General features: G+C 34.5%; 1 protein-coding gene across 1 annotated transcript in view; it reads right to left on the bottom strand.

Annotated features, from left to right (window-relative positions):
* Nucleotides 1–24,168, bottom strand: part of Adgrv1 (adhesion G protein-coupled receptor V1) — a 583,921-nt gene that overhangs the window by 500,752 nt on the left and 59,001 nt on the right. Inside the window, exons 10-18 of the mRNA XM_047556631.1 lie at nucleotides 17,801–17,977; nucleotides 15,100–15,323; nucleotides 9,802–9,928; nucleotides 9,533–9,718; nucleotides 8,628–8,808; nucleotides 7,516–7,679; nucleotides 6,289–6,412; nucleotides 4,875–5,141; nucleotides 250–376 (exon numbers count right to left, since the gene is read on the bottom strand). Of these exons, the coding sequence (XP_047412587.1) occupies nucleotides 250–376; nucleotides 4,875–5,141; nucleotides 6,289–6,412; nucleotides 7,516–7,679; nucleotides 8,628–8,808; nucleotides 9,533–9,718; nucleotides 9,802–9,928; nucleotides 15,100–15,323; nucleotides 17,801–17,977 (1,577 nt within the window). The remainder of the gene's footprint in view (nucleotides 1–249; nucleotides 377–4,874; nucleotides 5,142–6,288; nucleotides 6,413–7,515; nucleotides 7,680–8,627; nucleotides 8,809–9,532; nucleotides 9,719–9,801; nucleotides 9,929–15,099; nucleotides 15,324–17,800; nucleotides 17,978–24,168) is intronic.

Below are 24,168 nucleotides of genomic sequence, written 5' to 3'. Positions count from 1 at the left end.
GAGGGTGAGCAGAACAATTTCTCCTTACCAGCTGAAGTGTTTTTGTTATCCTTGTTTCTTGATTAGACAAATGGCCACAGCATAAACAAAGTTTACCATTCATTGAGACTGACATCTTTAAAATTATTCAATTTTTGATTTTTTTTTTTTTTTTTACTTTTGGAAGATAAACAATATTTCAGATTTTCATTACTCAATAAATTATTTCATTCTACCCAATTTTGAATTTCCTTATCCAAATAGGCTTACCAAAATGCATTAGTCTTTCCTTCTTCCACTGCTTTGTCTACAGGCTCCAGAGAAAAAATACCATTTGGGTCATCATTAGCTTCAATTATGACTGTAGCTATTCCATACTGATATACTACTGTATCACCTAAATTAAAAATGGAGAAGTCAAAGCAATTAAAAAAGTAGATAGCCTCCTATTAATTTAATATTTTTAAATTAAATAGTTTATAATCAAAATACAAAATTTCAGCAAGAATTTCCTCAGTGAAGGTCACACAATAAATGTAAAATATTGCTCTATTTCTCCAAAGATGTTTATATGTGGTGTACATATAGAAATACATATATATTTACAATATATATGTACATACATACATCATACATACATACATATGTGCATGTATATATACACTGTATGCAGAGATGCCTAGTTTAATGTGAAATAGTTCCTTTTACCCATTTAAAAACTACTAAAAAACAAACAACACTTTTCTTCCAATAAAAACATTGCTACAATAGCTTAATTAAAAATTTTTAAAAGTTTCTTCTAATTTCACATTTTTAAAAAGATTCATTTATTGAACAAAAATAATGAATGATTACCCCATTACCATAAAACTGTTCCTGTCCATATTTATTGAAATCACTGGCTCAAACATTTTTCTTAGATCTCTGTCTTCAGACAGCAGAATCTGATCTAGGTTATACTAGGACTAAGCAACTCCAGTGGGTCAAACTGAATTCCTTTCTACTCTGTACTACCCATATAATCAGTCTCTTCTTACTTCCCTGAAGTCCTCACCACTTTGCCTTCGTCCAGGGGCTTTCTATGTGCCCCGCTGTACTCTCCTGACTAACTCTTATTACACTTGAGGACCTGCTCCAAGCAGCAGCTCTTCCTGGAATCCTACCTTGACTACCTAAGCCAAGATAAATGACTCTCTACTGTGTTCCCAGAGTACTTCGCTCTCTGTTGATCTACCACAATGACTGTCACACTACACTAATGTCCACAGACACACACACACACACACACACACACACACACACACACGCACGCATAAATCCACTGTAAGCCCTCTGGGCAAGAGATTCCTATTAAATTTCATACCCTAGAAGAACAGATACTCAATCACTGTTGTTCAGAGTTATTTATTTCAGAACGGAAACAAATAAAACTCTTACTATTAGATGAAGACAAAACCTCCCACTTTGTTATGGAAACAAATTCCCAAGTTTGCCAAATTACACATAGCAAACTAACACATCAGAAAATAATTTGTATACATATATGATTGTATTCGATTTCAATCAACAACTAGCCAATGGAAAGGAAAACACATTTAAAATGTGTAGAAAATGCTGAAAATCAAAACAAAATAAAGAGCATACCATAAAATCCAACAAAAATAAAAATGATAAAACCTCTTTTTAATAGGATTTTCCTATCATGTAAAATTGTATGCAACATGTCATAGGCAGTGCAAAAAGTTCATTTCATTACTTTGTAAGATGAACCAACAATATTTAACAAAGGTTTTAAGGATGGCCATAGCTTTTTATCCAGTATCAGCACATATACTGTGAACAACAGTTCTTAGGCATAAATACCACGGCCAGCACTAAGTCTTGCCAATGTGATGTTCGTTCAGCCCTCACATCACAGGCCCCACAGGCTCATCGGGTTTTGATGTCATATCAGAGAAGACAAAAGGAAGACAAAACTAAGGGAAAAAATGCATGAAAGTATAAATTCTTGTCATCCAAACCTTCATAGCTAAAGTTATTACCACCCCACATGCCACCATTTCTGGAAAAGTATTAGAGTCAAACAGGGAGAAGCACGAGGAAACACCGCATCTCAGGCTGACAACACCCGTACCTCAGGTCAGTAACCCAATCACTCCTGTGTGCACTTGCATGTGCACTTGCGCTTGCTCACCTTCTCTCCTTCTCTCTCTCCCCACTACCCACCTAACTCTTTCTCTCAAATTTAAAAATTTTCCCCAATTACATAGTTTACAAAATTAACTAAAGCTTTCTTTGAACAGTCATTTTCCATTCTCTTTATAAGAAGTTCACTTATAAGAAATTCAGAAGTGCTTTAATCCACAGTTTAATCAATAGTGAAATTTTGGTCCTGATAATATTTTAATTAATTTTAACCCCCCCAAAATGTTTGAGATACAAAAAATTACACTAGAATTACACCAAACTAATAAATGTCATCTGGAGTTTATTTCTAGAGCAAATTGTTGTAGGATAATCTCATTCCTTCATAACCATGGTGTTCTTCATAGTAAAGTTTTCTATTTTCCACTTTTACTTCAACAAAATTATTTCTATCTATAGTAATTACTTTTATTTAAATTTTAAAACCATGATTGTATAAGTCTAACTATGTTTTTTTGCAATTGTGAAATTTCTTTTGTGGCCATTATTGTACAAAGTCAAATTTTTCCTCAAAGATGATAGTTTTTTAAGTTTCAACTTTTTTGGGTATTCTTAGTTAAACCATGTGAAAAATCAGAAACAAAAAGACAAAAGGAGAAAGAGGGGAAAAGAGGAAGAGTCAGCAACAAAGTCTAAGAGACAGGAAGAATGATGGAGGGAAATAGCAAAAGGAAATATTAAGAGATATTTCATTTTCTCTGCCTCTTTCTAAATATCAAAAAGCACAAGGTAGAACTGGCGTGGACGAGCAGGCACTCAATGCCCCAGTGTCAGGGGTTATAGCTCAGTGGGGTAAGGAGCCCTCTCCGTGGGAACTAAGCTTCATGGGGGTGTTGGAGCCTGAGTGTGGTGCTCATAACAGGAAGTTAGAATCCTGGGGGGGGGTCATCCCTGGGTAACCTCATTGTTGGAAACAGGGCAATAGAAGCAATGGGAAAGTGGTTACACACAGCGGAAGTGGGTCACATGCATAAATATATTAAAGATAATGGGAGTCAGATTTCTTAATATTATAGAAGGAAATGACAAAAATAGAAAGGAAGAAAACTGGACTGAACCTGTTAAGTTGAATAGGAACAGAAACACAGGTGTGAACTAATGGTTTTCAACATACATAGGTACAGAATTATATATGCAAGTACATGTGTGTACAGGAAGTATATACACCCCCATCTCTACACACTAAGAGAACCAAGGAAGAGTGAAACCTCAATAATAGTGCCCAGATTCTGGTTACTAAAGAACATTTTTCACTATAAGGAATAAGGACTTCTAGGAAAATGACTAATTTCAGGAATGTAACAGGAAAATTACAAAGTGAGGTTGGAACAGCTTGCTATGCCAGAAAGTAAGAAAATGTTCAAAAGAATAATACAGAAATGTCTGAAAGACAAAGAAGTCATCTCAAATAGGTCAACACTGGTCAAATTTGGCACACTGTGGCCCCTAAAATAAATGATAGTAATGAAAAATAACTCACTGCATTAAATAGAAATTTTAAGTCCACATGACAAATGTATCAATGAAAATATTAAAAATTTTATGAGTAACAAGACATTTTCATAGTTTCAAAATAACTCCCCACAAAATATTTATTAATCACAATGGGAAACAAAGAACAATAAAGAAGCCTAAGGGTCATCACCTTAATTGTGGTCAAAGTGAACATAATAATGAAGGGGTAAATCAGAAACTTGTGATGATTTTATAAAGGGATGAATGATAAGAACACAGAATTATTTCTGGGAAATTCCTACCAAGGATGCAAAAACTGAAACCAATAATAAAGAAACATCAAACAAACTCAAAAAAAGGGACATCCTAGCTTGTGGTCTTCCACATTGTCAAGGTTTTGAAAGTCAAGCAAAGACTGAGGAACTCCTTCAAACTTGAGATTAAAAGGATATTATAATTAAATGCAAAGCATAATTAAGGAAAGGATGATTTTACTAGAACAATATTGAGACACTTTATTTGTTTATTTTTATGTGGTGCTAAGGATCAAACCCAGTGCTTCACACATGCTAGGCAAGTGCTCTGCCACTGAGCTACAGCCCAAGTGCCTGGTACTCTTAAAAGAACAAAATAAATATCAAGAAAAGTTACAGTGTTTCCAAAAGTTTACTAAAAATGAGGTCAACACATTCTCAGAGTGCAGACAGCAGAATCAAAATATCCTTCATTTATGGAATAGAAAAGAAGGAAAAGCACATCTTCTCCCCTTGTAGACTGCCATTCATTTTGGGATAACCCCGGAGAATTATCAAGCAGCCAACTGGAGTCAGCTGCCTATGGAATTAAGTTTCCAAACCAACGTGCCATCCTCCCAGGTGGAGGAAAAAGTTTACAGGACACTACTTATCCCTAAGCAATGGACGCACAGGCAATATCCAGGGAAGCTATAGGCCCAAGACCCATTGCTCTAGGGTCTTTATATCAGAATTTTCCATTTTTGTAATATTGTGAAAGAAAGGTTACAAAGCATAGCATATTGTATATGGCACAGGAAGTTTCAACACCTACATCATTCATCTCATTCCTCAAGAAAGCAATAGAACAAACAACTTTGCTCATGGACAGTCACAGAATACAGGAAATTACTACTGGCACAACTACTGGACAGTGGTATTATTGAATGTCGGGAAAGAACAGAAAGCAACAGATCTGCCATAACAACACGTCGTGCTTACCTGTTGAATTAAAGAGGATTATATAAAAGGATTCATCTGTTTCTGGGATACCATCTTCATTAACATATACGGATAAGCTCTGCTCTCTACTTCCGACCTCGAAAAAGAGGGTTTCCCCTTTTTCAGCTGGAACAAAGTCTCCCTCTTTGGCTGTAGCCTTCCCATCCACGGTAGCATACTGAACAGTGCAGGTGAAATCAACAGATCCATTTCTGAGGACTGTAAAGTTAGCAGTCTCACCTTCCTGAACCCTCACCACACGAGGCTCTGAAATATCCATAGAGAAGGAACACATAAGTCTTCATGATTCCATCTACATATTTCCAGATCACTTTTTCTTTTTTTTTTTTTTTTTTTTTTTTTTTCTTTTACAAGAAATTCCCTGTAAACTCTTTGCATAAAAATTTGGCTCTGGGGCTGGGGCTGTAGCTCAGCGGTAGAGTGCTTGCCTAGCACGTGGGAGGCAATGGGTTCAATCCTCAGCACCACATTAAAAATAAATAAATAAAATAAAGTATCATGTCCATCTACAACTAAATAAATAAAAAGATTCAGTTCTGTTTCCAACCTTGACATGAGGCCCCTCTGATTACTTCAACCATTAGTGACCTTCCTTTTGCCTTAATTCCTATAAAATCCATGGTCTTCAGCAAGCACTGTCTGATAGCACCCCTATCAGTAAATTCTGAATTCTGTATTATTTAAAATCCTCTGCCTATGCTGTGTGTATATCATTCCATAGCTGAAACTATAACATCCTTGAGAATAGACCCAGATATCTTGTTTTATTTTTGCTGAAGCACTCAGTAGAGGCTGAGCATAAGAGTAATTCATTAAACACATAGTTACTGGAGGCTAAGAATCGGAATCCACAAAATTCAAGATTTAAAAGGTTCCGACATCAGTAAACTGACCTATATACAGTTTACAAAAAAGGGGATTTAAGAAAGAATTAGACATCAATTAAATCTCATCAATAAAACTAAAAGATGTCTTATGTGGTAAAAGACAGTTCTAAAGAAAGCAGTAAATGGAGAATCCTTAATTAATATGACCATTAAATATTAGGCACTATAGTTAAGTGGTCATTGAGTAGGTGCAATATCAGGCCCCAAAGCAGATGATCTCTGTATCAGAAGTGATCACATAGAAGTGTTTTCTCTTCCACACAAAGAAAAGAATATACATTCAAAAAGAAAAAACAGAGCTAACAATAAAGTACTTACTGTTACTTTCTTTTTGCTTCAGAAGATCTTTTGAAAAATGGTTTAAACTTCAAACAAACTTAATAGCAATCAGTGAAAACATAAGTAAGCATCAATTGCACTTTATTTAAAATGCTGTTAAAATTAATTTAAGATATATACTATTTAAGAAAGAAATAAACTCATTCAAATAAAAATAGCAATATCACCTGAAAAATAAATGGGGTCATCATTTCTTCTAATCCTTAGAGTTGCAGTTGTTTTATTTCCCACTTTAGCTCCTCCAGTAGCATTAAGTAGGATAATGGTAAATTCTTCCATTTCCTCTGGAATCTTTTGGAAAATGGTATTCATTTTAAATCAAGTGGATATACATATAATTACATTATGTATTCCTAAATTATTATTATTTTTTAAAAGCTCTATTAATAGTACTAATGTTTACTTCCATTTCTGAGTCTGAAGCTTATGCAAGTATTCCTATAAGACTCAGAACCCCCCACAATTACTTTAATGTGTGTTCATCCAAACAACCACTTTACTTTAACTATAAAGTGTAATGGAAATATACACATTTTTCTTACATATACATATAGGATATATCTTATATAGAATATATCTATATCTATATAGGATATATCTATATATGTGTGTATATACAGTGTATATATATATATATTATTTCTGTAAGGAATATTTGTTTGTTTATAAGAAAAAAAAGGAACAACAAAAAAAACCTTTCTGACACATTTAGAACCTAGTTCATAATAGTCACTAAACACAGTGAGCACTCAAAGACCTCTTACATGGTTTACTAAACTTTCACACCAGTCAGTCATAGAGACCTTACTTTCATGTTCCAAAAAGATGAGCTATCCATATCTGAACCTAATTGAATTCCAGGTAGACACTGTTTCTCTTTCACATCATCCCTGTGAGCAAGACCCCCTCCTCACCATAAATACAAAAGTGCTAGTCTGGGGGGAAAGAGACAGTCTAAGTACAGAATCCTGAGGAAGGTTTATTCTCCATTGCTAAATTCTTTCTCATTATTATCAGTAAGATGAAACACCTTGTTGAATCCATGATCCCTTGGCACAGTGCCCTGATTCTCAAGAGCGCACCAAGATATCCAGAAGATGGCCTTTCTCCAAAGAGTCTAAGCACAAGCTGAAGCTTAACCTCTCCCACAGCCACAAAGCCCTGAAATTTGACACATGAATGTGTCACCAACCACTCTGAGTTCTAAGAGTGAAGCCTCACTCAGAGAAACCAAAAGCACAACATTGCTCTTTTGCCTCAGACACTGTCTTACCTGAGCACTTTATGTACACTTTTAGCACAAAATAAATTACCAAATATTTCATGCTTTAATAAAAAGTAGAGATTGATCAACCACAATAAGTGAAGTGGAGAATTATATATGCAACATTTACCTCATCTGGAAGGGAATAAATGGTGATATTTTTTGAAAATTCCTTATCTCCAAAGAAAATTGTCCCTTGCACAGGAACTATATCTTGTGTAAAGTCTGGAATAACCACCCATGAAACATTAACATCACCAAAGTTGCCTCGATGTCTTATTACGCTATAAACAGCTGTGAAATACAAAAGAGCATACATGAACATACATTAAATATTAAAACAAGTAAAGAAATCATTCAAATAAACAAAAGTAAAAATAATACTTTGTTTTAATAAATGCTAATTTAATAAAAGCCAATTTTTTTAGCATATTCCTCAAGGTTCACATAAAAAATATATAAGCCTATTCCCCCTTTTGTAGATACACAATTAATAAAATTAAAAGACTCAATATTTTCCATCATAGTGTGGGATCTTAAGATCATTTGGCATGGATAGAGATGGTGATTAATTAGGTACAACTATCACAAAATCCTGTAAGGATATCTGCCAAAGGCATTCAAAGGAAGTTTGACTCGCCTACTCAGAGTGAATTCCCTGCCCTGACAAGATTGCTTTAAAAACAAAACCTTTCTCCATGGATGTGTTGGTGCACACCTGTAATCTCAGTGACCCAAGGCTGAGGCAAGGAGGATAGCAAGTTCAAGACCAGCCTCAGCAACTTAGCAAGACCTTATCTCAAAATAAAATTTAAAGCTGGGTGGGGATGTAACTCAGAGGTAGAGTCCTTGCCTAGCACATAGGAGGCCTTGGGTTCAATCCCCAGAACTGAAAAAATAAATAGATAGAAAGACAGATTTCTCATTTCCTGCCACTGTAATAGTTTCCAGCAATAACTCCTAGTTTTAATGTGTTCTCTATTGACTCATTCCTGGGTGTTTAACAGAACTGCACATGGTTAATTGAAATAAAAATATAACTGATCTGAGTATCATCACAATGCTAAGACGGACATAAAAATTGTAATCCTAAATATGATTTTTAAAAAGACTATTTTCTATATTATGTGTAATTTCTAAAGCAGAATGAGCAACTGAAAATAACTGATTACTAAAGAAATAAACTAAAAAATATTAATTTCCTCTCCATAAATAAACAAAATACAAGAAATAAAAAATTACCACTGTAGATATTATCTGCTTTGCTTTCATTTATTGTCTCAATTAGACCATCAGAAACAAACTCTATAATCCCATGAGGATCATCATTTTTTAGAATCGTTATGTTGACAACTGAAGCACTTCCCAACTTGCTTTCCCTTTCACCATGGCTGCTGAGGACCACCCAGTAGTGCTCATCCAGCTAAATGGAACATGCCAAATTAGTAAAAATGTAAAGTTGACATTTTCACAGCAAATGAAATATTTTCAGATACATACAACTCACTGAAAAGACAAAAGAGCTGATTTTATTCCTAGAATATTTTTAGCATATTCTCCTATCAGTTAAGAGATGCCAGATACACATATATATTACCCAAAAAGGGAAAAGACAAACAACAACGCTATTGTAAGAAGTCAGGAACTTGTCATTGATGATCCAGTAGTCAAATTAGTAAGAGTAACAAATATAAAATCAACTTTAAAAGATACATATGCATTAGTGTAAATGTAAGGGAACAGTATCTGGTTCCACAAATATAAAGCTTAAATTTATTTCCTTTAAAAAAGTAATTTTATAGCAAAATTTCAGTTCAAAAGCTTACCACTAAAAGTTCAGTTAATATGAATCACATAAAAACAAGGTTCAACATAAATAAAGTTAAAAGGAGATAAAAACTGATCACACACTGAAAGTCTTGGAATGTTGGGTTTGTTTGGTATTTCTCCTTCAAGGACAAAAATACACCATTCTAATTTGAATAAATCTTACTTTGCTTGTTAAGATTCTTTTTTGAGTTTTTCAAACATAAATATTTCTCAACCCCTCTTACATCTTCTTGACAATGTTTAAAATATTTGTATTCATAATATGCTAGATACAATCAACCTTTCACAAAAGCAGGAGGGAAAAACAAAACCCCTACCTCTGGTATGCCATCCAGTCTTGACAGCAAGGTGATTACTATTTCTCTTTCCCCAGGTTTAAATTCCAAAACACCTGTGTTTCCATAGAATTCACTGCTGTCTCTGGGCTCTACTCGGTAGTGCAGAAACTGTTTGACAAGAGCCCCCCTGGATCGAATAATGTGGAGCTCTACTGAATCTCCTTCCTTTAAAAAGAATCCACAAGATTTCAAATCTTTCTAGATCATTCTTCTCAAGTTGTGAGTACAGAATGAAGTTTCATACTTACTTTTATAACATAGGGTCCTCTGGAAGCAGGAGAAAATTCAAAAACTCCCCCGGGATCATCATTTTCCAAAATAACTAGGTCACGGCTAGTATATCCAGATTTCAGCACTTGATTTTCCACATTTACCCTGGAGAAGGTGGAGTAAAACAGGCATTCGTTATCTGTAATCTTACTTCTGAATTTTGTAGACTGCAAAGGCAATAATTACAACTCTTCCAGATAATAATCTGAAAGCAAATTTATACATATTAAAATCACTTAAAACCAAAACAGCTTTAGCCATAACACTTATGGAAGATCTATTCTGAATTCACTGCATCTTTTTTTTTTTTGTGACTGAAACAAACATGGCATATGTACTCCAAGAATATAGTAACCTAAAGTTGTAAATGTGTTTACAGAAAACACAAAACTTTGTAGACTTTCTTCCAATTTTAGAAAAATTTTATTTGCAACATGTAGTTAGAAAATATATTTAAACAAAACTTTTCATTTTACATATACTTGAATTTCTTCTAAAATTTCATTACATATAATTATATTATGTACAAGTTGGATAACCACACAGACTATGGCAAGTCACACTGATAAAAATAAAAATGAACACGATATGATTAGGCTTTTAGGGATAGTTTTGTGGCTTTCAATTTTTTTTCTTTTAAAGAAGAAAATGAATCTGAGAAGCATGACCTATTACAAAAATTCTTATATATTTATCAAAAGAACATATTAAATGTTATGTTATTTTAAATTTCTGGCTTTTATGCTCAGTATGTAATTAGAATGATCAAAGAGACTATAAGGCTCTGAGGGCTTAAAACCAGCAAGGTCTTAAGAAGTCTCAATCCTGCAAGCTGCTCTAAATCTTTCCAAATGTCACTTCCTATTGAACTAAAAAGTACTTATGATAAGATCTCAAAATCACAATGAAACCACAATTTAACATGCAGAAATATGTGTCAAGACAGTTCATGTCCTATGAAGAGACAATATAAACTGATATTTTCTCTTGCTTTTGAAATCTGACAACTGATACCTAGCATGCCTGTGATAACAGAAAAGATCAAATAATACAATTACTTATTATATTGCTAATTGAATAACATAATTTTCACAGCAAATTTTCCCATATTTCACTTATTATCGGTATATTCACTAATCAAAATTTCCTCGGTCCACATAAGCTAGGAAACAAGAAATGTGGATCAAAATGCAAAGTATAAAAGTCCACTCTGAACTGGGTATAGTGGCACATGCCTATAATACCAGCAGTCCCAGATGCTGAGGCAGGAGGATCAAAGTTCAAAGCCAGGCTCAGTAACTTAGTGAGACTAAGCAAATTAGCAAGATCCTGGCTCAAAATTAAAAAAAAAAAAAGTCCTCTCTGAGCATAAAACAAATGAATTTATTTATTTGTAAAATGTTCTTAAAATATGCTGCTCTTACATAAAATGCAAATTCTGAAAAGTTCTATATAAAACACAGATGAAAGCAGGAAATTGCTTAGATACACTCAGAAAAACAATGCATGAGTTAAGATTATTGGTTGCTAATTCTCTGCAAAACATATTTTAAGATTTATAAAAGATGTTAGGAACGAATTTCACAAGTAAAAGCACATATTGTTCTCTAGGTTATGTGTAACTATGAAAACTTAAAATTGTAAGTTCTTCAAACATTTTTTCAAAAATTTTAAATGCATTCATGATTTGAAACTATTAGACCAAACATCCCAAAAGTTTCACTTAATAATCTCCTGTTATGATTAGAAAATGAAACTACACACAAAGCATGCACAGTCAGGTGGACAAGCAAAACTTCTCAAGATCTGTGATCATGCAGTGCAGCCTTGTCCCAAAACAATCAATTGCAAAACAAAATGCTGAATGACCAAAAACAAGGCATCATTTTGTACACTTACCCAAAATACACGACAAATCTTTCAGTTTCTACCCTGTCAACACAGAAAGAACTGTGGGAGGAGGGAAAAGGAGGCAGAGGCAATATTTGCCACTTTTACTAATACTGCTAAGAAACTTAGAATGGCAGGGTGGAAAAAAAAAAAAGCTAAAAGATAGCCCTTTTCTTTTCCCCAAGAGCTACTAATTTTCACTTTATGGAAATGGTGCACACTGGGTCCTATCCACTGAGAATTGCCAACAAGAGGTTCTGCAGTTCCCGCGTAGAGAAGATGACCCCATGGTCACATAGCACCATTCAAGACATTCCTTCCCACCTCTCTCCAGGGTGCTTGTGCTTGCCAAGTCTTGCACATGCTCAAACCACAGCAGCTAGGCAAATCGCATTCAGCCCTACTTACAATTACTTAGTAGCTTTAATTGTTTTTCAAAAACCCTCCATCCTTAGATATAATGCTAGTTCTTTGAGTTAGAAAAGTCACAACTCTATAAGCAATCTCTACCTTTTCCTTTTTTCACAGTAATATATTTGAGAAGCCATAAGATATCATGATAACTTTTCATTAAAACTTTATATCAGGAAATCTGAACATTCTTTCAAATCCTCAATGTATTTCATTTTCAAATAGTCTTAAAAAGCACACATCGAAGGGTAAAGTCTTTGAACTGAATTTTTAAAGTCAAATGCACCACTTATGAATTACCACATAATTTAAAATTCTCCGAAGTAAAATGTCATAATAAAATTGTTTCTGATTTGGAGAAAATTCAACAAGAGTATTTTTAACTAGTATGGTATTAGAAGTAACATAAACTGCTTAGTACCAGGGCAACTTCAGTCTACATTTTGTTGAAATATAAAGAATATGAATTTGACATTAAGAGAATATTTTATACTGTATTACAATAGTTATATTTTTGCAATATTATATTGTGACTCCTATAATCATACTAGCATTGTTAAACATGTAAAATTAAAAGATTTTGATAAAATAAGCACTTTGAAATCATGAATTTTATCCTCATATTTATTTAAATATTGTTTAAACAGTTAAATATAATTTGATTATTCTTATCCACAAACTAGTAACTAAATGCATTGTCTTTTTAATATATATTTTAATTAATTTCCTCTATTTTAAAAAGAACCAATAATTTCTGATATTTTTATACCCTAAGATTTTTATTTCCTTGTATACTATTTTTACCCACAGGAAGAAGAAAAAGAAACAAAAGTAAAAAAAAGAAAAAAAAACTTTAAATTATATTTAATTAATTTCAAATGTTTATATAATATAATCAAACATTACTATTTTGAAAGAGTATAAAGAATAGTCAATATGAATTTTCAGAGGTGTAATTTAAATCATTCTTTAAATACTTGAGAGCAGAAGTTCCCAAATGAGCTAACAAAGTTTTCCTGAATTGCTACGACTTTGGTTTTTAATTCTTTAGTTTTCTTCAAGACTGTCCACAGATTTAATACATGCTTAAACCTAATTTAAAGGAAAAATGACATACATGGACAAAGGCCTATATTTTATCATATTTCACTGACTTTTTTTCATCATGAAATGCCTTTCCTAATATTTAATCTAGGGGCTGAGGCTATAGCTCAGTGGTAGAGCATTTGCCTCGCACATGTGAGGCACTGGGTTTGATCCTCAGCACCACATAAAAATAAATCAATAAAGATGTTGTGTCCACTACAACCAAAAAAAAAATTAGTAAAAAAGATTTAATCTAAAAAATATACTAAGCATGTAGACTCAGTGCGTATGTATGTGTGTGTGCATGTGCATGTGTGTGTGTTATGTTTGTATGTGAGATGTCCCCCATAAGCTCATGTGTGAGACAATGCAAGGTTTGGAGGAGAAATGATTGGGTTATAGCCTTAACCTAATCAGTGAAATGATTCCCTGATGGGATTTACTGAGCAGTAACTGGAGGCAGATGGGGTGTGGCTGGAGGAAGTGGTTCACTGGAGGGATAGCTATCGGGAATGTATTTTGTATATAGAGAGTGAACTCTTTCTCTCCCTCTCCCTCTCTGTCTCAGTGTCTCTCTCTCTCTCTCTCTCTCTCTCTCTCTCTCTCTCTGCTTCCTGATCATCATGTGTGCTGCTTCCTTCCACTACACTCTTCTGCCATGATGTTCTGCCTCATCTCCTTCAGCCCAGAGGAATGGAGTCTGCTGTCTGTGGACTGAGATCTCTGAAATTGTGAGCCCCCAATTAACCTCTTCCTCCTCTAAAGTTGTTCTGGTTGGGTCTTTTAGTCACAGCAGTGAAAAAGCTGACTAAAACACTGTGTGTGTATATGTGTGTGTTGTATTTGGGTTTTGGTTTCTCAGTATTTTGCAGTTTTACTTTTTATGGAAGAAAGGAAGTGTAATGTGGTTCTGAAAGCAAACAAAATGAACAGTGGCCATTCCATACCATAGATTTATTCTCTGTAGCTTATATTTTTCTTTCACATAAAACTAAAAAAAAAAAAAAAAAAAAAACAGAAAAATACTCAACAGGTATATGAAATGTACTTAGACAAAACATCTTCAAAGAAAAATCTGCAGGGTGCTGATAATAAAATAGAAAAAGTTCAAAGGATTATGCAAAATAGTTTTTCACTTCTTTATTCCTGAAGAATATAGTACAAAATGTCTGAAGTTTACCTATGAATTTTACTGTTTCTAAACATGAATTGTACAGTGTGGTTAGGTCACCATAAATTTCTCTAATCTATATCATATTGATATAAAGAGACTTATAAAAGATAACTTAGGTTTGATTGTTAAAAATCATTAACATCACTTAAGCACAGTATTTTTTCACTTTTAGCAAAGATTTTCTGAATAACTGAAAGAAAAATTCTCTTAGATTTTGTAATATTTTCTTAATATAAAGTGCCCTCGGAGAAATGCTAAGTAACTTATTATAATGACTGAAAATTTACCTCTTAAATTTGTGTAATTTTTAATTCTCTAGAAAATAAGTGTTAATGTTTAAACTCCATGTAAAAAAGAATGAGGATTAATGTTTTCTTTTACTCACTCACAAAAGCTCTACCCTTTTCCCCTGTTGGATAGGAAGCCACCAGAGCTATTTGCTCAACCTAACATTTTAGAGGTGTTGTAACCTATTCTTTTTAAAAATATAGCAACATATTGGTTTTGCTTCAAATTCATCTGCTACTTCTACATAATTCTTCCTCACAAAAAATAGCAGGGTAAAAGTTCACTAGAAGATATTATACCCCACAGTTTAACCAGAAGCCATGACAAAGTAACGGAAAGACAAAAGGCCAACATAACAGAACTTACTTGATTTTTTTTTTTTTTTTACTTCATATGGAGAAAAAATATTACCTAAATGGGTTATTACCTGTCTAGAGAAAGTGTTAGAGTTTCATTCATTTCCGGTATGTCATCACCTTTGACAGTAATGTTGATTGTTGTGTCACTTTGCCCAGATAAAAACACAACAGAACCATTAAAGGGACCTATATCATCCACAGTCACTGCTTCTGAATTAAAGCCGGAGGGTTTCAAACTCCAATAGACAGTGGCCTGGCCATCAGTTCCATCCCGATGTAAGGGAATGTATACCTTATTAAAAAAAAAAATTTTTTAAAGATGAAGAACAATTTCTGCTACAATATATGATCACAAAAAATATCAGTTCTGAAGTCAGTTAATGTACATATTATTAGGTTAATATGTATTTTATAGAGAAGTAAATCATTAAGTGACATTAAAAATAATTGAAGAAGTCTTCTTTTTAAACATGATAGTAATTTTGGGTATTTTCTTCAGTTTTGCTAATCAAGTTTATCTAGAAAATTGCCCCTGACCAAAAATGTATCTGACCTGGGATTTATCTAAATAAAAGAAAAATATTTTAAAATACAAAGAATCATGAAAAAAAGAATAATCTTGCTAAAGAATAAATTTTCATCAGAGGCTTTATGAATCTCAAAATATAAACTGAAAAATAAACTTTTGTGACTAAAATTGGGAAATTAACCCAGGCAGAGTGGTGCATGCCTATAATCCCAGCAGCTCCCAAGGTTGTGAGGTAGAAGGATCATGAGTTCAAAGCCAGCCTCAGGAATTTAGCAAGGCCCTGAGCAACTTAGTGAGACCCTGATTCTAAATAAAATATAAAAAGGGCTGAGTGATTAAGCACCTCCGCATTCAATCCCCAGTACCAAACAAACAAACACACACACACACACACACACAAACTTGGGAAATTATGTCATATAAAATACATCTTAAAGTGATAGGGGACAGAATAAAATGTTTCTAACCAACACAATAAATACCATAAAAATAAAATCAGACACTCATATCATGACTCCTGGTTAATTGGGGAAAATTACTTAAGCTTTCTGATCTCGATTTCTTCATGTGAAATGAAGCTAATAAATCTCAGTTCTGCAAGTTTTTGGTAAGGCTGAGAGATCATTTAAACATCTAGAACACTAGTGTGAGCAAAATAATTGAATGCTATTATAATAATTCTGAAACAAATTCTATTTTGTAGTTTTGTTCAAATGCAGTACTCTTTGATTATATAATAAGATTCACTACAGATCATGATGAAGCCTTTTCAAAAAATATAAATTAATATTTCATGATAACTATGCTATGTTTTTTACATTCCTAAGGGTGATTTTATAGTTTTTTTCTTTACCTTTTAATATATCTCATCTTAGAAAAAAAAATACCTTCACCACTAACCATTCTACTACTTTGACTAGCAATGATCAAAACCAAAGCCAGCTAGGTTCTGAGGGAAGCAAAAAAAGGTACCAGGGTTGGCCCCTGTATCACCTGAGGGAGTGAGTATTGCTGGGGTTGTATACAAGGCACAGCAAAAGGCAGACTCCTACTTCTGCTATTTCCTAAGAGGGTAAGAATGCAGTTCCAAGGAGCCCAAAACTCACTTCTCTCAGGGGAAAAAATCTTGAAATGGTAAGTTTACAGTTTTATAAATAAATAAATAAAAGCTATCCACTCTTTAAGAATAAGCTAAGGGCTGGGGTTGTAGCACAGGGATAGAGCACTTACCTTGCACATGTGAGGTACTGGATTTGATCCTCAGCACCACATACAAAAAAATAAATAAAGGTACTGTGTCCCTCTACAACTAAATTTTTTTTTTTAAAAAAAGAATAAACTAAATGCTTTTTAGTCTTTAGAAGTAAACAGTATATTTTTAAAATATGGAAAATCAAAACCATCATGATAACTGAAGCTCTCTGCCCATTTAGAGCATATACTATATAAACAAAGGAAATATCACCACATTTTGACATTAGATTTTGATAACAAAAATAACTCTCCTCATTACTGATCTTAATCTTAACCAATTAAAATCAAATTTATGTGGGGTACTTGGAGAGGGTCTCAGATAGTAGTTTTGGGACTGGCAAGGCAGGACAGAGCTGCCCCAAGATGGATGGAGGTTTGGGAAAAATGCAGCTGGTGATGGAGAGGTGCTCTATATGTGAACATGCTTTTATGTGTGTGTGTGTGTGTGTGTGTGTGTGTGTGTGTGTGTGAGAAAGAGAGAAAGAGAGAGAGAGAGAAAATTTACATATACACATAGGATTAAAAATTCCTAAGTTTCAGATTTCATAACTTTATCATCACCATCTCCAGCATCAAACATAGGACCCAAGGTTGCCACTTCAGCCTAACTCAAGGTGAACAAGTGACATACTCAGAGATGGAATAGGGCAAGATCAGTTATGGGCCATAACTTGGCCATTAAAAAGCAGATTTATGCTCGGCTATGATTACGTCAAATGTCATGGCTCTATTTGGAAGCAATCAAATCTAAATATACTACTCTCACCACGAGCAAATAATTCCAATTGCATTCTATTAAATATAGCAAAAACGATGGAAAATCACACCCTTATCAGTTACTTATGTCAAATATATCAAAGGTCCAATGTAAATGATGAAGCTTTTCAAGATCTATTAACTCAAAATACTAACCCTAATTTTAAAAAAATATTCTGTAAATTGCCTCAAACACATCAGACCCCATCAATAAGAAAGAGCTCACTTACCACTTCAGCACCAGAATCTTCTGGTTCATGCAAAATGATTGGAATATTGCTAATAAAGCCAATTTCTCCATTTGCAATGGCTGGAGTAACCAGTAAAGAAATGTTTCGAATTTCCCCAAATCTGGGACTTATAGGTGGGATTGGGGGTTGTATGTTCACCAACATCACACTCTCCAACTAAAATAAACAAAAACAATAAGAGCAATTAAGATAGAAACTTTCCAAATTAAGAAAGACTGTTAATAGTATCAGGTAATAAAGTAAAAAGGGGTGAAGATCACCAAAACGTGGCAACTTCATCCTCCTCCTTCCATCCCTTTTCAATCGATCTCCTGCACTGACTGCTTGAGATTTTTTTCATCCCCCAGTTATTATTGTTCTACAGGATTCTTCCTGAATTCTTTATCTTATAATTTCTTGCAATCTCATGAATAATCTATGGCTCTCTCCCTCGAACTCCAAATCACTATAACCACTTACCACTGGATATCACATAAATGTCATGCACACACTTTACAGAATGTCCAAATAGAAATCACAACCTCTGTTCCTTGTCCCCTCACCACTACCATCGCCAGCAACCCCACCTGCTTTTCCTCCTCATCACCCCATCCAACTACCTTGACTTTTAAAGCCAAATGACAGAAAACTGTCCACATCTCCTGCCTCTGTTCCACTGACCCACACTTCTAATTGCCCACTCCCTTTCTCAGAAGATGATTTGGAAATTCAATTGTAACTTAACGGATGCACCTTTATGTATAATGTGATACATGTATAACACACAATGTCCCTGTAATGAAATGTCACCAAAGTAACTTCACCACGTTCTCATCTAGAACACCCTCCCTTCCTCATCTCACAAGCTCAAGAAGTCTTAAAATTCAGCTGAAATTTCCTCCCCTCCCAAGAAGATATACTTGGATTCTCGAGTCCTCTTCATGCTGCATCTTTTTGAAGCTCTACTGCTACCCTCTCTAAGCTCAGAACTTGATTACAAACATGCTGCTTCTTCATCATCATCTTCGGTGTGCCAGGCTTTTACTTCCTAACATACCTGTACAACTCTGAAGGTCTATGCTTCCCAGTATTTTCCCCAAAACCATAGCAGCTGCACAGTAAATTTTTATTTGTTAATTCATCCCTCCAACAAACTGAGCTCTATAGGAATACTACTAGATAAAAAAAAACCTTCAACACCTTGCACATTCTATTTTTCCAAAATACAACTTATCAATCCACACAGCGTTCACTTGAGGGTCATAGGAATATAGAACCATTACAGGACTATGAAAGCCATAGGGATTTTAAGTTAAGCTTAATGAAACATCATATATCTCCCACTCTGTAGAGCACTCGGTCAGACTTTGTAATGTCGAAATAATGCCACCAATAGAAATGTGTGATTTAAGTTAATTTCCACAAGTGGACAGGACTGGTACTGATTGCCAACATACTTTCATACTTTTAAATCAACAATATACATTTCAAAAGGCAAAGGCAAATGTCTTTTCTTAAATCTCTCACATTTTGCTTTGAAAATCATATACAGAGAAAGCGCAAAAAATTCCATTTTTGGTTAGTATTCATTTGAGTAAAAGAAAAATGAAGTTAGACCGACCAATTTTCTCAAGTATTGACAGGCAGACTAATCTAAATAAAATGATTCTTAGTATGCTGCTTTTAGTTTACAAAATAAATAAAATGCAAAGATAAATATGTAGTTAAAACCACACAACTGACATTCTTTCTGGAGAAAAGTGTTTTATACACACACACACACACACACACATATATACACACATAAATACACATATATGCATATACATATATACATGAACATACACACATACATGTATTTATCTTACAAAATAGCACAAATAAATAATTTACAGGTCATTTAATGGAATATCAAAATAAGGGCATTCATCGATTAGAGGCAAGGATGTTTCTCAAATATGTTGGTGACATAACACCAGTTGGCAAATGAACGCACTCGTTATATTTACAAAAAGCTAAACTGTTGGTACTGTCTAAAGCATCAAGGTAAGAAACTCAATATATTTTACTCAAAACTTCAAATTAAAACAACTAAGATCGCTAATAAGTGGATGATGACACATAATGGGGGGTGGGAGGGGTTAGTGTTAGGGTTAGAGTTAGGGTTAGGGAGGGGGGCAAGAATGGAGGAAGGAAGGACTGTATAGAGGGAAAAGAGGGATGGGAGGGGTGGGGGGGAAGGGAAAAAAATAACAGAATGAATCAAACAACATTACCCTATGTAAATTTATGATTACACAAATGCTATGCCTTTATGCCATGTACAAACAGAGAAACAACATGTATCCCATTTGTTTACAATAAAAAAAAAAACAACTAAGATTTCATCTTACTCCAATTAGAATGGCTATTATCAAGAACACAAACAATAATAGATGTTGGCGAGGATGTCGGGGAAAAGGCACACTTTTACATTGCTGGTGGAGCTGTAAATTGTTGCAGCCATTCTGGAAAGCAGTGTGGAGAATCCTAAGAAAACTTAGAATGGACCCACTTTTTGACCCAGTTATCCCACTCCTCGGTTTATACCTAAAGGACTTAAAAGTAGCATGCTATAGTAATGCAGCCACATCAATGTTTATAGCAGCTCAATTCACAATAGCTAGATTGTGTAACCAACCTAGATGCCCTTAAACAGATAAATGGATAAAGAAACTGTGGTATATATACACAATGGAATATTATTCAGTCATAAAGAAGAATAATATTATGGCATTTGCAGATAAATGCATGGAACTGGAGAATATCATGCTAAGTGAAATAAACCAATTCCAAAAAACCAAAGGTTGAAGGTTTTCCCTGATAAGTGGTTGATGATATATAATGGGGGAAGATAGTGGGGGTGAGAGAAGAATGGAGGAACTTTAGATTATATAGAGGGAAATGAGAAGAAGAGGGATATGAAAAATTGTGGCATAAGATAGACATCATTACCCTAGGTACATGTATGATTACACAAATGGTATGAATCTACATTGTGCACAAACACAGAAATTAAATGATATACCTCATTTGTGTACAATGAATCAAAACGCAGTCTGTAAAAAATAAAAAAAATAAAAATTATTAAAAAATAAAATATTTTTTAAAAAGAAAGGAAAAAATAAGTCATATTTTAGTTATGATTATCAAAAACGTTATAGAATTAAGTCTAGAGGTATTTTGACAAGTACGAAGAAATGACAATAGAAGTTTATGAAATGAACTGATCAAAAAGAAAATGCTAACTTTAAAATTTTACATCAGCATGGCTTATTTCCTAGTCTATAAGCCTTTTTTGTCTGGGTTCCCTAAGCATCTGCTAAATCAAATTGCTCCATTAATTCACAAAGGAAAGTTCTTTGCTTTCAGATGGTTTGTTACTGGGACAGCACATTAGTGTCCCCACGTCTGCCAACAGTTGCATCTCAGACTAATGTGTTTGGCTGAGTAGTTAGAGGAGGAGGAGTGCATGTCTCACTCTCCTTTCTTCAGTTCCATCAATTTTCCACCTAGTCTGATGCTTCCTACCCTTGAGTTGCTCATCCATTGTGTATTACACAAACTATACAACCTTCTTACTCCAACCAACCTTCCAGAGCCAACAGCTGTTCTAACCTCAAGGAACTGTGTCAGTGACTAATGTTGCCTTTTCCCCCATAAACAAGTGTTCCATTAACTCTTCTCCTTGTAAGGCTTTTGTTTTTTGACTGAAACATAAAGAAGTGAGTCTGGAATCAATGGTGCAAAACCACTTTCTGATCCAAGATCATCAAAACTCAGATTTCACATCCTTCTTCAAGTTTTTCCTTAGTTTTCAAGTATCGTCAAAAATAAATTGTCAAGTTTACATAGACTGCTGAAGTGAAGTAACTAGGCTAATATTTGACCATCTGAAGGTTCTTAATGAAGATTGGCTAAGATAGGAATTCTCTGCAGCTACTTTGAAATAACTATTCAATATTTTCAAAAGATTGTTTACTATCTTAAACTTGCTGGTATTAGCATACTTGTAGAAGTTTCTATTCACACTGGTTACAAGGCATTATAAGAAAAGAAACTAGAACACTAGAATGGAAACATAAATACTCTCCACAACTCTAGAACAGCATTTCTACATCATCAATTACTTCATATTATTGCAACTCCTCTAAAATTACCAGAACATCCAGGGATCCATGAAAACAAAAGCAATAGTGTAAAATATTTGCTTCATTCCATTTGTTTAAGAATTTGTTTTCCTATGAATTGAAGCCCATGTGAGATCAGAGTCAGAGAAAATGGGGAACTGAACACTGAGATACCATGGAAAAAAAATCTTAGATGGATATTAGGAAGAATTTTCTGAATCCAGAGCAGAGGAAACAAGAGCTCTGACATCAGAAATAAAGCAATCACCATTAAACTTTAAAAGCACTCTCAACAAGTTATATCCCAGAGACTCCCTAAAATTTTGGAAAAGCTACCCTGAGTGTGAATTCATGAAATTAGTATGCATTCCCATTTAACAGAATAAACTTTAAAAACCAAACAAGTTATGGCATGGTTTTGTATAATACTAAACTTAAAGTTATTTCTCTTAAATTTCTAAGTACATGTCTGAGTGTGTTCTGAGATTCTGAGTGAGATTCTAGTTGTTTAAACTTCATGTTCAACAAGGTGTGGTCCTAGGCGTGGTCGTTTGCTCTACACCACTTCACAGAACCAGATCCCCTGCCATCTGGTCACTCATCTCACAATAGCATCCCACAAGCCAAGGAAGAAAGGGACACAATTGTGAACAAAACTGTGTTAGTCAGCTTTATGTCACTGTGACCAAAATAACTGATAAGAACAACTTAGAGGAGAAAAAGTTTATTTTGGGTTCAGGGTTCCAGAGGTCTCAGTCCATGGACAATCAACTTCATTGCTTTGGACTGAAGGTGAGGCAGAATATCAGGGTAGAAAGGCATGGTGAAGGCTGGGGAGATAGCTCAGCTGGTAGAGTGCTTGCCTTGCAAGCATAAGGCCCTGAGTTCGATCCCCAGTACCACAAAAAAAAAAAAAAAAAAAAAAGTTGAAAGGCATGGTGAAGGAAAGCTATTCATCACATGGCAGCCAGGTCAGAAGCAAGAGGCAATCCCCACAGGCACACCACTAGGTGACCTACTTCCTCCAGGCGTGCCCCAACTGCCAGCAGTTACCACCCAGTAGTCCATTCAAATCACCAATCCACCAAATGGTTATCCACTAATGAGGTTACAGTTCTCATAATCTAATCATTTCACCTCTGAACTTGCCTGCACATGAGCACTTGGGTGACAACTCATACCCAGCCCATGACAAAAGGTGCGTGCTATATACCCATTAATCCACAAGAAATCCAAAGGTCCTCCAGAAAGTGGGTTCTCCTCATAGACAAAAGCATGCATAATAGCAAAATTTGCCCACTCAGAGGAGACACAACAAAATAAAAATAAAGATGAAGATTAAGATCTCCCACCCTAGTAACATTAGGGTAGGCACACCACAAGTAAGCCTCCCCTACAGACTGACCCATCATACATCCCGACCCAGGCCAACCAGGAGGCCTCTTGGCAAGAGTCCTCACAAAATGCACAGAACACAAGCACAAGTGGAGAAACAGCTAAGAATGAAAGCCTGCCCAGCTCAACAACTGTGGAAATTAAAGACAATACCTTCCTAGTGTGAAGAGGAAATTATTTCATTCCAGGAATGTCTACCAAGCCAAACTATCGATGTAAAGAAATTTCACATTTTCAGGTGCTCAGCAACTCAGAAACTTTCCCTTGCATATACCCTTTCTGCACATATATTTGAGGAGAGATATATTACCACGAAACTATAATATAATCCAAGAAAAAACTAAGGCAGAAAAAACAAGAAAATTCAGGAGTTCAGTAGAAAAATGCCTGAGACGCACGTGAAAGAAGCAAGCAGTTAGAATAGCTACACTCAAGATTCAACACGGATGGTAAGACAGTTCAAAGATCTCAAAAACATTGTAAGGACAGCATATAGAAAAGGGATGATTATAAATTTCAGAAAGGTCAATAATAAACTATAAAACAAAGTCTAAGCAAAACAATGAAATAAAGTGAAATGAAGCATGATTCAAAGAAAGTAATGGAATATAGTATTTCATTTAATGTATATTTCAGATGGCAAAACATTTGGTGACATAAGATTTTACTTTTGTTGATCCATTCATACTACCTGGTTCTATATTTATTTACATAATCAAAGCTTGATAAGCAGACTTTATTGCTAATTTTCATAAACAACCAATATCAAATTACATAACATTATCATAAATGAGTGCAGTCCTG

Source organism: Sciurus carolinensis, chromosome 6 (assembly GCF_902686445.1).
Source record: "Sciurus carolinensis chromosome 6, mSciCar1.2, whole genome shotgun sequence".
Classification (NCBI taxonomy): domain Eukaryota; kingdom Metazoa; phylum Chordata; class Mammalia; order Rodentia; family Sciuridae; genus Sciurus; species Sciurus carolinensis.
Note: the sequence above shows the minus strand (reverse complement) of the source record. Positions and strands in the feature narration are given on the sequence as shown.